The sequence below is a fragment of the Rhinoderma darwinii genome, chromosome 4 (assembly GCF_050947455.1).
Source record: "Rhinoderma darwinii isolate aRhiDar2 chromosome 4, aRhiDar2.hap1, whole genome shotgun sequence".
In the NCBI taxonomy this organism is placed as follows: Eukaryota; Metazoa; Chordata; class Amphibia; order Anura; family Rhinodermatidae; genus Rhinoderma; species Rhinoderma darwinii.
Genome location: NC_134690.1, coordinates 219,088,378 through 219,104,561, shown reverse-complemented (window position 1 = coordinate 219,104,561; position 16,184 = coordinate 219,088,378). Strand labels below are relative to the sequence as shown.

At 41.6% G+C, this 16,184-nt stretch overlaps 1 protein-coding gene across 6 annotated transcripts in view; it reads left to right on the top strand.

The window, feature by feature from the left end:
* USP45 (ubiquitin specific peptidase 45) overlaps positions 1-16,184 on the top strand; it is a 132,387-nt gene that overhangs the window by 5,389 nt on the left and 110,814 nt on the right. For all 6 annotated transcript variants that reach the window (XM_075862198.1, XM_075862197.1, XM_075862201.1 and 3 more), the window contains exons 2-5: positions 1,824-1,932; positions 5,827-5,996; positions 11,257-11,360; positions 13,870-13,970. In XM_075862198.1, the coding sequence (XP_075718313.1) occupies positions 1,830-1,932; positions 5,827-5,996; positions 11,257-11,360; positions 13,870-13,970 (478 nt within the window). In that variant the 5' untranslated portion in view covers positions 1,824-1,829. The remainder of the gene's footprint in view (positions 1-1,823; positions 1,933-5,826; positions 5,997-11,256; positions 11,361-13,869; positions 13,971-16,184) is intronic.

Here is a 16,184-nt window from a genome sequence, read left to right as displayed (position 1 = left end):
GACTTGGTACACAAGCTTGAGTTCTAGGGTACGGTGGCCTGCGGAGGGAGGAATAGTTAATTTATGTACACAATACCATATGTTCAGGTCAGGATATGCATATAGATCCTTGAGGCAAAGCCCATATCACTCGAAAAGATGTTTCTACACAAATAATGGACCCTGCAGTTGTGGCTCCCAACTAAGTTTATTAGGAATTTAGAGCAATGCATTTGCTTATGAAGCAGAACTTGCACTGCTCAGTGAGTCCGAAATATACTTCATAGCACATTGGTTTTCCATTTCTTCTATATAGAGTACTGATGGCGTGGTCTGGCTGCATTGTAACTGTCAACATTTTGGAGCCTCTCCCCATGCACACGACCGTGCTCGTAATTACGAGCACGGCCGGCCACGGGCAGCCGGCCGTTTTTCCGAGCTGTGCTCCCGTTATAAAGTACAGTAGCACGGCCCGTAAATTAAAAAAAATAGAACATGTTCTATCTTTTTCAACCGCATGGGCACCTTCCCGTGAGAAAACGGGAAGGTACCCGTGGCCAACAGAAGTCTATGGGCCCGTTATTTCGGGTCGTAATTACGACCCGTAATAACGGGTGTTTTTACGGTCGTGTGCATGAGGCCTTGTTGTTGAGTTCATTGATGTGTGGCTCAGACCCCAGGAGAAGGTATCAAGATAAGGTGCAAGTGCCATTCCCAGAGAGAATAGGCGTTTCACAATTATGCAAGCACTAAAAGATCTTGTCAGAAGGAAGTAGAAGAATTTTTTTTCCTCTCCCGTTTTTGGCAAAAAGTATGTGGAAATAACATAGACTGCAAATAAAGCTATGTAAATCAGCACTATCTGTATTTGTCTATTCCTATTTCTTGTCCCCCAGCTTTGGCTGAATGTGTGGCACTCAAGTGGTGTCGGGGTCCACATAATGTGTCAGGTTGACCACTATTGTTTAGTATAGTGCCATCTAGTGGAAGATACGATGCTGGGATTACATTGAAGGCGGTACCTGATAATTGGTGCTCTGACATGAAACAAAGTCCAGTGCCTATTGGTGTATATTTCAGATTTATTGAGCAGGTCAATGTAAAGCTTCATTTCAGATGTTACCAAACTGGAAGGTACCCCTGACGCCATCTTTATGACATACTATAGAATCTCTGCTAGTTTTCCGCCTCATGGTTTGAGGCAGTAGTTATGGCTTTTATTGATTTATACTAACATAGCTGTTTCCCTGCCAGAGTACCTACCCAGATAAGGGTATGTTCACATCTGTCTTAATAGAAGCCATAACGCTGTTCTGCGTCCGTCTTACAATGGATGCCAATTGTGCCCCCCCCCATTGATGTGTAATGTGGTACGTCAGGGTTCTGTCAAGACTTACATGCATGCAGAGCTACTCCTGCTGTCAAAGCTGACGGAGGCTTTGACGCAGATGTGAAGACACTATTAATAACCTTGACAGATATGTGTGTAAATATGCGCATGCCTGGATAAATCGTCAGGTATTTCACATTGTGCTAACACTTGTTTTGCTGCCGTGTATAGGTATTTATATAGTATCTGCCATTCTAGTTTGTAGAGACTGCAATTCCATCAGCAGTAAAGGGTCTTTTGTCTATAGGAGAATATTGTGTATCTGTCATTGTAGCTGGTAGCTTTCTCTTAGAAGTCAATTTGTCATTTAGGTTTTATGTTGCACAGTTGTTTTTTGGTAGATTTACAGACTTGCCCTTCCTAGCAGAGGTATAAATACCACTCCATGCGTGAACACATACTCATTGGGTTGATAGCATTTTATGCAAACATAATTTTGCTTTTTGTCTTGTAGCTGCAGATGAGAGTAAAGGAGCCATCTTCACTGGGAGGTCCTGAAAAGACAAGGAGGAGTCGGAGGACCAGTCGTCCCCCTGATGAAGATTCCTCAGATGACATTATTGGTATCTAATTCTTATTTTATTCTGTACTTTTCATAGTGTCTATATCAGGGGTCTCAAACTCGGCCGGGTACATGGGCTGCACATAGAGAAAATGGGAAGTTGACGGGCCGCATTAATTTCAAATTTGATACAATACAAAATTATTGTTAATAAATTAGTTATTTGAATTACTATAACAATACCACATTACTATAATAATACTATATTACTATAATAGCACATTACTATAACAATACTACATTACTATAATGCTACATTACTATAATATTACATTACTATAATAATACTATTACTATAATACTACTACATTACTATAATAATACTACTACTTTACTATAATAATAATTTACTATAATACTACATTACTATAATACTACATTACTATAATGCGACATTACTATAATATTACTACTATTTTACTATAATATTACTTTACTATAATAATAATAATACTACTACTTTACTATAATACTACTACATTACTATAATACTACTACTTTACTATAATATTACATTACTATAATAATAATTTACTATAATAATACATTACTATAATAGTACTACTACATTACTATAATAATGCTACTACTTTGCTATAATACTACATTATAATACTACATTATTATGACAATACTACATTACTATAATACTACATTACTATAATAATACAATTCGGTTTAAACCTCCTGGAAATTTGCAAGTTTACTCAACATGTACTTTAACAATCCAGTTTTTCAGTTTTTATTGTCGCTAAATGCAGTCCAGCGGCTCAGTTGGCAGAGTTTGGCAGACGCAAGAATGTCAAGATTGGGCAGCCCCTTAGGTAGTGCCACAGTGCCCTCTGTAGATATTGCCACAGTGCCCACTGTAGATAGTGCCACACACCCACCCGTAGATAATGCTACACCCCCTAGATAATGCCACAGTGCCCACTGTAGATAATGCCACACACACAGACCCCCTTGTAGATAGTGCCACACACACATTCCCTATAGATACTGCCACATACACCCCCCCCCCCCCTGTAGATAGCTCCATCGGGGCTCCATCAAGGAGTGGAATCCCCAGCCAGAGTGTTGCCGATGCTTTGGCCGGGGATTCCTCTGCTGGAGGAGCCCCTGACGTCACTGTCCAGAGATCCTCCTGGACCGGAATGGGATGTCCATGGCAACCCCAGAGCAGGAGTCCCAGGCAGAGTGGTACTGGCACTCTGTCTGGGAATCCAGCTCTGCTCCTGACTTCCTTTTCCACATATGGACAGTGATGTCAGGGGAAACCCCAAATCCGGAGTCCCAGAGCAGTTCGCTAGTATAGGCTCTTCTCTGGAAAAGCCCCTGACATCACTGTCCATATATGGACAGTGGTGTCAGTGGCTTCCCCAGAGCAGCTGCTAGCGCTCTGCCTGGGACTCCTGCTCTGCTCCTGACATCATTGTCCATATATGGACAGTGATGTCAGTGACGTCCACCGAGCAGGAGTCTCGGAGCAGAGCGCTAGTATAGTCTCTGCTCTGGGACTCCTTCTCTGGGAAGCCCCTGACATCACTGTCTATATATGGACAGTGACATTTGGCTGGTGATTCCACTCCTAGAGCGAGCCCCAATAGAGCGATCTACTACAGGGGGCTGTGTGACGGCATGAAGGAGCAACGGCGCGCTCTTCCTTCAGACTGCTCTCTCCTCTCCCGAGGGAGCTACGGTGCCCTGCGGGCCGCAGATGACAGTCACAGGGGCTGCATGCGGCCCGCGGCTTGCGTGTTTAAGACCCCTGGTCTATATTATTGACACCAGTGTTAGCTGTGTGAACATTCTAAGAATAATTTAATGAAAATTAGACTTTTTTTAAAAAATCAAATGGGAATTGTTTTTTGTTAAAGATGGGTTGTCTGTCAATAAGGCAGAAAAATATTATAATGGTCCGTTCACATGTTGCGTAAATACTGCGGTTTTTCCGCAACAGAAACGTTGCGGAAAATCTGCAGCAAATACAATAGCAGCAAAGTGGATAAGATAAAACAAATCTGGATTTAAAACAAAGATGGATTCATATTGAGTTCAATGGCAGCTGCATAAATCTGTCTTCAGTAAGCTCCCCCTAGTGGTGGCAGCTAGAAGTTTCTCATTTAGCTCTATGATTGTGTGATTGGAAGCAGGAGATATAAAGCTATGTATTATAAAGGTGTAAAGAAGTATTATGAAATTACCCAGCACAGAATTTTGGACCTATTTAGGCTCAATGACCAACTGATAAATAGCCTTCCTCAGCTTTGCTGATGGCTCGGCCCCTCTTCCCTCCGCACAATCTGGGACTTTTAGGTCTATGGCCTGTGCAATGATCAAAACTTCTCTGTTACTAAAGGAAAATGCTGGTTGTCAGAGAGGTTGTAAGTCACTGGACTGAATAATACCACTGCTCTGTGACTGACAGGCTGCCTAGCATCCAGTGTTTACTTTAACCAACAGGGCCTGCTTCTTTTGCTAGCTGTCTTACAGAAAAACTGGCAGCGAGTCAACAAATCTCTTGCCAGTTCCCCTTGATCCCCTGTACCAAAACCAGCAAAAACAAATAAATACTTTCTCGAAATATCAACGTTGCATTGTGGAGGCTAGCAATCCCCTTCCTCGGCCCCAGTGTGACTTCCGCTTAAAGGATTTTTTTCTTTTTCAGAATCGACAATTATCACCCATCCAGAGAATAGGAAACAGTTGAGCTCTGTATTCGGCTGTTTCCATCAGTCCACTAGACTTAGAATTGAGTGGTAGCACGCATGCTCAACCGTCGCTCCACTCAAAGTCCTTACTGCAGTCAAGCAGTTAGGGTATGTTCACACGCACTCTTTTCAGACGTAATTCGGGCATATTACGCCTGAAAAAACGGCTCCATTACGCCTACAAACATCTGCCCATTGCTTGCAATGGCATTCATGATGTTCTGTTCCCACGAGCCTTTATTTTACGCGTCGCTGTCAAAATACGGCATGTAATATGACGGCTCGTCAAAAGAAGTGCAGGACACTTGGGACGTTTTTGGAGGCGATTTTCATTGACTCCATTGAAAAACGGCTGTAAAAAATGCAGCGAAAAACGCAAGTTGCTACAAAAACGTCTGGAAATCAGGAGCTGTTTTCGCCTGAAAACAGCTCCGTATTTTCAGACGTTTTTGGTCACTACGTGTGAACATACCATCAGGAGGAACGGGGTTTTGGATCCCCGTTTGCGGAATCTGTGAGGGTCTCAGCGGTGGGGTCCTCAGCGATAAGACATCATCAATCCTGTGGATAAGTGATAATTGTTGATTCTGGTACAACCCACTTAACAGTGCATCTGTTACAGCAGATTTGAAGTAAAGTTTACCCCTTGTCCTGGTCTTGTATCAAAAGAACTATATGCAGAAGCACTATTAGGGTATGTTCACACGGCGGGGGTGGGTAACGGCTGAAATTACGGGGATGTTTCAGCCTGAAAACATCCCCGTAATTTCAGCCGTACCGGCATGTGCAGGCGCTTGAACGCCGCGTCAATTACGGCCGTAATTAGCGCTGCTATTCATTGGAGTCAATGAATAACGGCTCCAATTACGGCCAAAGAAGTGACAGGTCACTTCTTCTACGCGGGCGTCTATTTACGCGCCGTCATTTGACAGCGGCGCGTAAATATACGCCTCGTGTGAACAGACAAACGTCTGCCCATTGCTTTCAATGGGCAGATGTTTGTCAGCGCTATTGAGGCGCTATTTTCAGACGTAATTCGGGGCAAAAACGCCCGAATTACGTCCGTAAATAGGCCGTGTGAACATACCCTTACTGTTTGTGTTAATCCATTATATCAGGCTTGATTCATTTTTATTGGAAGCCTCATCCAAATATCATTTTTTTATTTTTATGTTTTTTTACAGGTCTTACCTGTCATCATGTGAGCCGAGCCGTGGATGTGACCCAGGTTAAGAAGTCAGTGTCTCAGAATGTGTGGTCCACATGCACAGAATGCATGAAGGAGAGGTGGTCGAAGGATGGAGAGTTTGCTCCTCCAGCTGATGTCTGGCTGTGCCTTAAATGCGGCTATCAGGTGAAAATTGCTCATGAGATGTTACATTTACAAGTACTCTTACTTAAAGAGTAACTTCTCTCTGGAATTGTACTTTGCTCTTTGGTTATCTTATTTAGCATTGACCATGTTCTATGTCCTCACTTCTGTTTTAATTACCAGTTCTGCTGGTTGTCTGTTGGACATGGCTTGAGTCATGAATTCCATTTCTTTGATGTATTGTATTATACTTGGCAGATACTCTACCCCAAAATGTAATGGTGATCTTTAATTCTATGTCCACCTGTTACTAAAGTGCTGTTTTGTTTTTTTATGTCTGGAGCATTCGTTATAGAATCATATGATAAATATAGTCTCCCCTATGTGACTTTGATTTTCTTCCAGTAACTAAAGGCTCTTTTACACGGCCAATGATCGGACAAACGAGTGTTTATATGAATGCTCATTACGATCATTGCCCTGTGTACCAGGGCAACGTTCAAGCGATGAACAAGTAAACACTCGTTTGTCGCCTGATCCGCTCGTTTATGCAGCCCATAAAGTAGTCGCTAGTCGGCAGCACATCACCCTGTGTATACAGGCAGATGTTCTGAGGATATGATAGAATTGTACAGGGATGAACGATCGTAATAACTATCACATATCCCCATACATAACCGATCATTGCTCCTGGTGAAAGGAGCAAATGAGTGCCGATTGATGAGCTGTGTCGGCAATCTGTGCTAGTTTTCACGGCCCAAATTGGGCCGTGTAAAAGGACCGTTACGCTGCAGCTGTCTTGAATTTTTTCTATGTATCTGGATAATGGCTTGTCATGAATGTTCATTAGTGGTCTCACCGAAGTCCAGGGCTCTCTTAGAATACAGGATTTAGCAGGTGATTGGTAGACTGTGTGACCTCATGTACAATGCTGAATGTGATTGGTCAGAGCCATCACTGCAGCTCCAGCATTTAGACTCATTCAGACACGTGCAGACCCATTAGGCTTAATTCATACACATTGCAGAATTGCTGCAGATTTTCAGTATGGATTCCACACTGAAAATCCACAGCAGTTTACAATACAATACATGTGGATGGGGTTTTCACATATTAATTCACGTGAAGCTAAAAAATATCCGTCTGGAATTTTTTCTAAATCCGCAGCATGTCAATTCAGTAGTGGATTTTCACAATAGATTTGCAATGTGTAAGGTGAAATCCGCACCAAAATCCAAACACACGAGAATTTTGTTGCATAATTAATTTTGAACATTATGATGGAAGAATTCGGCAGCGTGTGGACTCGGTCTTTGACTCATTCACTTCTAAATGAAAGTTATTGAAAAAGGTCACAGATAAACTAAAGTATATATGTGGCCCTCCCTTTATTATTCCACCCGGCATAGTTTTAAAGTGCTAGCTGGAACTAATGCCAAACCGATTCCATTGTTTCCTATGGGGTCAGTTTTGTGTCCAGTGGCAACAGTTTTTACGCAGGACAGAAAAAACGTAAGTTTTCTCTGTCCGACAATGGATGACGGGCCGATGCACAAAGTACACAAATTTGTCATCAGTTGTGTCCAGCGCAGACATAAACAGCTGGCCGGACACCGCTGATAAATATGTGAACCCAGCCTAAGAAAACTTGCGCTACTTGTTTAACTGGAGAAAATGTACTTGTTAATGACCAAACGCTGTAAATCCATGGCTGGTGGGTCTGAGCTTTAAACATTCGCCATTGTAAATGTACGGTGTGGTTTGAAGCATCTACTCCTGCAATAAACTAGTTGCAGGTTAGCTGTCTGGCTGTCAGAGCCAGACACCCTGGAGAAATAGACAGCCTTGTCTATTTCTGGATACACAGCCCTCAATTTAGTGTTGCACATTGAAGCAGTATTTTAGCCTCTACTGAACTTCGTGATCATGGGTTTGTCAGGTGTCTTGTGCATGGCAGTTGTTGTCTCTGGTAGACCTTAATAAGTGATGATTCCTATAGAGGCCACAGTTGTAGTGTAAGATTGTAAAAGTAGAAAAAAATAAATTAATATATATTACAGTCAAGATAAAAATGAACGCAGCACTCCAACACCGCTAAATATTAGACCATGTGCACGTCACCAGGATGAATCAGTTCCCTCAACTTGAGTATAGAAGGACCATAGGACAAAGGGACGGCACCAGGACTTCAATGAAGATGAAACGCAGCTGATTTGTTCACCTCAAGTTTCATATATATATATCATTTTCTTTTCTTTTCTTTTTTTACCTCATAATACCAAAGTTACAAGTCCACAGCCACATTGCAGAGAGATTTCTCTTCTGATTTCTATCAGGTGCAATGTTTATGGAGGTCTTGTGTAGGTATAAATCAACAAATACATTGATGTCCCCCCACATACACACACAGCTGCTACTAATCGAGACAGGTAGAATATATATATAGATATATTACGTTTTGGTGATTTTTATCCACATATTATCCATGACATCACTGTAGCAGACAGAAATCAGCATGAAAGATATTTTGCACATTTTTAATGTCGTCTTTACTACTCCATTTTATTCTGAATGATTATTTATGTGATTTACCACATGATGATTACTGAAATGGAGACAGCACCTTAAATAAAATGCTTCGGAGGTGTATAATCTTGTAATAAAAAAAATATAGCACAGTGCAATGACAATAACTGCATCAACTTTTTGCTTGTGAAGAGAGGCATATTCTCTTCTACATACACTGGAAATGAAGTACTCTACATGTAATGCAATAGGTTCTTATTTATAAGATATCCCTATGAGCTCATACCCCTTGTTAAAGCTTCTCATACCTTCCAGTCAGTTCTATTTATACTGCACTCTGGCACTTCCAATTGTTGACCTTGTATCAGTAAAATATCACACATACACACCTCATTCAGCCATAACATTAAAACCACTGACAGGTAGTGACTTTTGACAAGTGCCACAATGTGGGTCAGAGCATCTCTAAAACAAAAGATCTTGTGGGGTATACCTGATATGCAGTGGTTAGTACCTATCAAAAGTGGTCTAAGGAAGAGCAACGGGCGACATGGTCATGGGCCTGGTCTGATGAATCACATTTTCTTTTACATCATGTGGATGGCCTGTTTCATGTGTGCGTTGCTTTCCTGGGGTAGAGATGACACCAGGGTGCACTATGGGAAGAAGGCAAGCCAGCGTGGGCAATGTGATGCTCTAGCAATGTTTTGATGGGAAACCTTGGGTCCTGGCATTCATGTGGATGTTACTTTGACACGTCCCACTTACCTCTTGTTGCAGATTAAGTATAACCCTTCATGGCAACGGAATTCCCTAATGGCAGTGCCCTCTTTCAGCAGGATAATATGCCCTACCGCACTGCAACAACTGTTCAGGAATGGTTTGAGGAACATGACAAAGTGTTTAAGGCATTGATTTAGTCCCCAAATTCCCCAGATTTCAATCCTATCGAGCATCTGTAGGATGTGCTGGAAAAGCAAGTTCTATACATGGAGGCCCCACCTCACAACTTACAGGACTTAACCCCTTGGCACCGCAGCATTACGCCTTTCAAAAGCCATACGTTTTATTTTTCCGTCTACATGCACGTTTCAGAGCTTGTTGTTTTCGGGACGAGTTGTAATTTTTAATGTGACCATTTAAAGTACCATATAATGTATTGGGAAACTGAAAAATATTATTAGTGGGGAGGAATTGGGGGAAAAAAACCTGATTTCTTCATTGGTTTTTGGGTTTTGTTGGTAACGGCGTTCACCATGCGGTAAAACATGTTAAGTTCATTCTGCGGGTAAATACGATTACGGCGATACCAACTTTATATAGTTTTCTTTATAATGTACTAATTTTACAAAGCAAAAACTATTTGTTAAAAAAAATAGTCTTGTGTCACCATATTCTGAGACCCATAACTTTATCAGCTGACTGAGGGGGCCGCACCCCCCTTTCTAACGGCTTATGAGCCCGCTCTATACTTTTCCCCTCGTGCCATGACGTACAGTTTTGTCATGGTGCGGCAAGGGGTTAAAGTATCTGCTGCTATTGTCTTGGTGCCAGATACCACAGAACACATTCAGAGGTCTTGTGAAGTCCATGCATCACTGCACAAGCGGTACCCACACAATATTAGGAGGGTGGTTTTAATGTAATGACTGGTGTTGGTATACATTATATATGAACGCTGGCAATAATTTCCAGAACTGAGATAAGCATTGAAGCTTTGCTCCGTTTGAGACCTGAAAATTTAGGTGCGTAAATGGGTGGCCCAAATATCCAGTATCTAATATACATCTGGTGCTAAATTATCCTCCCTGTACAAAATAGAATGAACTATAATTATTTTTTGCTATCTTGCTGCTAGTGAGAATAACGGAGAACCAGACTTACATTTGACAATATATTTCATTGCGGTAAAGTGGTCCCTGTGATTGTCTCTTATGTCCTGACTGCCAAATGGTGGTTATACAGGGCCGAAAATGTTCTGTTTGAGACTCTTTAAGGGCTGATTCAGACGAACGTGACGTTTTTGCGCACGCAAAAACTGCGGTGTTTTGCGTGCGCAAATGGCACTTGACAGCTCCGTGTGCCCTGTTCATATGGTTACGCGGCTGCCATCTTTATGACACTCCGTTTGGACGTTTGTAAACAGAAAAGCACGTGGTGCTTTTCTGTTTACATTCATTCTTTTACTGTTATTGCGCGAATAACGCTTGTCCCACGGAAGTGCTTTCGTGGGGCATGCGTGATTTTCACACACCCATTGACTTCAATGGGTGCGTGATGCGCGATAAACGCCAACACATAGAACATGTCGTGAGTTTTACGCAGCGGACTAACGCTGCGCAAACCTCACGGACTGTCTGCACTGCCCCATAGACTTCTCTAGGTCCGCGCGAGCCGCGTGAAAACCGCACGGACGCAAAACACGTTCGTCTGAATTAGCCCTGACTCTGCAGAATAACATATTTATTAGGCCCCATGCAGACACGGTAAAATCGCCCGTAATTACGGACCCATTCATTTCTATGGCCGACTGTGTCCGTGCTGTAGAAACTTTTTGAAAAAAATAGGACATGACCTATTTTTTATTTTACCGTGCTCTCATACTTTATAATGGGAGCCTGGCCCGTAAAAACGGACGGCTGTCCGTGGCCGTAATTACGATGCGTAATTATGGCACGATCGTGTGCATGGAGCCTAAGTCGGGAAAAAAGACCACAGTGACCGCAGAGAGCAGACCGTGTAAGAACAACAATACTTATCCTTTTTGTACACTTAGGGCTGTAGTGCGACCTCTGAATGCCAACACTCTTTGAAGCATTTCCGGTCTCCACACAATGAGCCGCATTGCATTGCAGTGAACCTCCGCACATGGGTTATTTGGTAAGTAATGCGTCATTTTACTAGTGAACCAACAACAAAATAAAAAATGTATTTCCCTAATAATAACTTTTGCTAAAATGCTATTCCTTTTTTACTTTCAACATAATTGTGTAAACTAAAGGAAAGCAAGTCCAGTTAGAAATAACATCTTACAGGGAACCAGTAGTCTTCAGCCTTTGAAGCATAACTAAACTTCTACAAAAAAATTAAATTGATATTATGTCGCTCTATGTATATACATTACACTTAGAAATTTTTTTCACTTCAAAAGTTACCTTTTTTTGCAGCTTTTCTCTCACACTTCCTGCTGCTGTCAAGTTGCTAGGGGTGTGTCTAAGGCTCCATGCACACGGCCGTGCCCGTAATCCCGGCCCTCAATTGCGGGCACGGCCGGCCGCCCGCATTTTCAGGCCGTGTATGGGAGCACAGCCCGTAAAATGCAAAAGAACGGATGTGTTCCATAATTTTTGGAACATTTCTACTGAACAAACACCCATACAGAAAGGTGACCGCGACCAATAAAACTGAATGGGTCCATAATTCTGGACTGTATTACGACCCGCAATTACGGACAATTTTTACGTTCGTGTGCATGGGGCCTTAGTGTATGATGTTTGCTCTTATTCTCCTACACAAGCCACTCTGCTACACACTATGGAACGGGCAACAGCAGAGCGCATCACATTCTCTTCCCTGCACTCTGCTGCTGCTGGTCTTACAGTATATAGAGAGGGGAGAGCGTACAGAGAGGCAGCGTAAGACGGGCACTTTTTTTCCAGAGACTTACGCTACATGCTATAGAACGGGCAGCAAAGAGAAGGATACACTTTACTGGCTGCATGACGTCAGGGTAGGGGGCGTTCATGCTATGCAGGCGCTGCCCATCCGTACACACAGGCAGCAGAGTCCATACACTGTAAATCCCAATGGTGCACGGATTTCTGCTACCAACAAGAAACAGCCAAGTAATAAAATGTTTCACACACATAATTACACATAAAGGAGCCCAAATTCATTAATAAAATACATTACAAAATATACTTATATTACACATGCTGTCAGAAAATAAAAAGTTAATTGAAAGTTTAGTTACGCTTTAAGTGAATTAAACTTTCATAGACTTAGTGTGATGTTTCGGGCCTGTTCACATCAGCATCACCCTTCCGTTCATGGGTTCCACTAGATCTTTCCGTCGAAGGAACCCATGAACGAAAGTCAAACGGAAACCATAGCTTCCATTAATTGCAGTCTTAATTCTTCCGTTGCAAATGGTTTCGGTTTGTCTCTGTTCCGTAAGGTTTCCATTTTATTAAGCAGAAACCATAGCGGCGTCAACTACGCTATTGATTCCACAAAAAAAAGCAGAAACCTTACGGAACACAGACAAACGGGAACCATTTGTAACTGGAGCATTACCATTGAAATTAATGGTAAAGCAAACGGAATCTATGGTTTCCGTTTGCCTTTACTTAATGGGTTCCTCTGACGGAAAGGTCTAATGGAACCCATGAACGGAAGGGTGACACTGATGTGAACACACACTTTCTCTGTAGAACCAACTTTTTCTTTGTCGCCAACCGCAAAGCAATTTTGTTTATTTCACTTGTTATGATTCTTCTGGTTTAGAATAATATGTTAATACCACACAAAAAGTAGATTGTGTCCTCATATACGAGGGAACACCTCCATAAGAGCTCAATTTATTGTCTAAAGGTATTGACATATACCACTGGAGATTATATGGAGCAGGTCTGGGCACTGTGGTGCCACAGAAAAGTTAAAGGGGTATTATGGTTGCCGTAAATAAAGATTTTACGTTGTATAGCGAATGCAATTTTACTATATACTTTGTGTATCAATCTCTGATAATTTTCAAGATCTTTGTTTTCTTTCATTAAATGAAATCCTTCGATGCTTCCTTCCAGAGGAAAAAAGCCTGTCCTGGTCATGTGACGACCATAGAGGAGCATGGCTCGTTACAGTTATCAGAGATCTCTCTGGTGATGAGCCGAGCACCCGTATGATCATCACAGGACAAATTTCCATACCCATTTAATGACAGAAAACAGTGATGCTGAAAACCATGAGAATTGATAAAAAAAATATATTAAGTTTTGAACATAAAATGAATATGCTTTATTTGCGGAGACGACAAAGCCCCTTTAGGAATGCAGCAGTATCTAGTCCCCTAAGAATACATGGAAAAGAGCTAAAAACCAGGTTCCTTCATCTGGAAAGAGACATGGTCCATGAAAATGCTAATATATACATTATATTCTAGGCAGCTTCCGTTTAATCCATTCAAAATAGGTAGTCTGCCATGTGTAAGAAGAGTAAGGACCAAGACTGGAGGAAATACCGGTCCCGTGTCTGAGTTTAGGTGCCTGAAGATGGCTACAGAGTTTAGAGTTTGTGCCCATTGTTTTAGCTCTTTACGCCATCCTTTGCCGACACAAACTCCTCTCTCACTAGCGCCTTAGTTATTGTATTTTTATTTTCTTTTTTGCAGTTGTTATGACTGCAATGAGGAGCTTTCAACTCACTGCAACAAGAAGGCTCTTGCCCAGATGCTGGACTTCCTCCAGAAACATTCATCTCGTTCTGTGAAAGGTAAAGCCTATCATTTATATTCTTGAAGCATTGAAAACCTGACCCGTTGTTGTTATGATATTCAGTTGTCTGTTTAAAAGTTGCCTGTCTTTTAGAAACCTCTGCTGGGGCAGCCCTGTACATTTTTTGCTTTTTTATCATTGCATGTAGAAGAGGTTGTAAGTCATAGACAAAGCCCTATCTTACTGCCCCCTTTAGCCATTGTCCATGTCTGAAGATTATTAACCAATTCTATAATTCTCTCATAGAAAACCGAATGTTAGGCTAGATTTATGTTATTGGCCTGGCCCGCTGAATTTTTTTCCCCCACACTCTGCGATGATTGTTCACCATTTAGTACTTCCTGGCTACAAAATTGCTAACTATTTCTTAAGGCTGGATCTCACATACATCGTTTTGCTGTGTTCTTCTGCATTTTTCATGCCGTTCTTGGTGCAGCCAGTTACATTTGAAGTCTTTAGTAAAATATAAATTTCACCAGATACAACTGCTTTCAGATTTGTGATGTTTCTAGGCAATTTTGTGGCGGCGTTTTTTTTTCAAATGCATCATGCTCTGGGTATGGTATTTTTTCCCATAGGCTTCTCTATATGCCTCTACAAACATCATAGAAAACACTAATATTAAAAAAAACAAAAAAAAAACTGGTGTTTTAAACATGCCGTTTAGAATGGCAGAATAAATCTGTGACGGAGGACTTAAACTTTATTAGCTGGAACCATAATAATTCTTATTCATTGTGTCCTGAAAAGATTTTCAATTTTCTCATATATTGTCAATTCCAATTCCTCATGGTTTTTAATATTTCTGGTTACAGGGATTCAATAGAAACCTCTTTTGTTAACCTCTAGGGGATGAAAATCCGTTCTGGTCACGACACACAGGTGCTGGAATCGTCACAAGACGCAGCTCTGATAACTGTACTGTAACGAGCCGTGCACCCATGTGTCCATCAGATGTCCAGGACTGATTTTTACCCCCTATTAAGCAATATAAGTTCCTATTGAATGACCTCCATCAGAGATTTTGTAACATTTGAGAAACTAATACAGAAAGTTATTTTTTTTTAGAAAATTGTATAATTTTTCATTATACAAAGAATAATCTTTTATTTGCTGAAACATTAGTACACTCTGAAATATACACTAATGGTTATGTACTCCATCTAGGACACTCGTTCTAACTTGATTGAAAATACAGTTTGATTGTTATAGGTCAAATTATTATTTTTTTAGTAAATTTATTGCACGCCATACTAATATTGTATTAATTAGAAAACTTGGACATGAATAAACATAACAAAAAAAGCAACAATAAGCTTTATGCTAAATGTATTATTATTGACATTGGTAAAATTGTGGTCGCTGGGTCCCTGCATTTCAGCCATTCCTTTCACTTCAGCTGTAAAAATGTGCAAATGACGTTAATGCTGCATGAGAGACTTCAGTAATTACATTAAGCGGCAGGGATAAAGACGAGCGCTGGGTTCCCAAAAGAATGCTTGCAGCTGTGAGACTCTGCCAGCTGATCCCGTGGGCTGCCGGGCCCACCAATCCATACATCCTGAGAGAAGGAGCATGTCCGACACACTGGAAGAATAAAGCAAGATTGCTTTCTAGGGAGAGCCACCCAGTAAGTTGTTGTACATGCTTTTCAGGCAGTGGCAGGTGTAATTAGAAGCCTTGGCAGTCTGTGGGACTTTACATGGAAATGTCCATTTGTCAGGCACGCAGCGTGCCACCTGATTGTTATTTACACGGCTTCTTCTCTGTCACTGCAAGAGGTCTGCTGTGCAGCTCATTATTTGTCATCTCTAATACGGAGGATAAAGTCCTGCTCCAGCAAAAAATACAATAGATTATATTCGGGCTGTCGAAAATGAGCCCTATCAGTTTGTTTTATTCTTTTTTAGCAGCAGAGATATTAACTTTTTATTATTTTGGAGCAAAGGCTAAGGCTGGATTCACACGAGCATGTTCGGTCCGTAATGGACGGAAAATATTTCGGCCGCAAGTCCCGGGCCGAACACAGTGCAGGGAGCCGGGCTCCTAGCTTCATAGTTATGTACGATGCTAGGAGTCCCTGCCTCTCCGTGGAACTACTGTCCCGTACTGGAAACATGATTACAGTACGGGACAGTTGTCCTGCAGAGAGGCAGGGACTCCTAGCATCGTACATAACTATGATGCTAGGAGCCCGGCTCTGCAGTGTGTT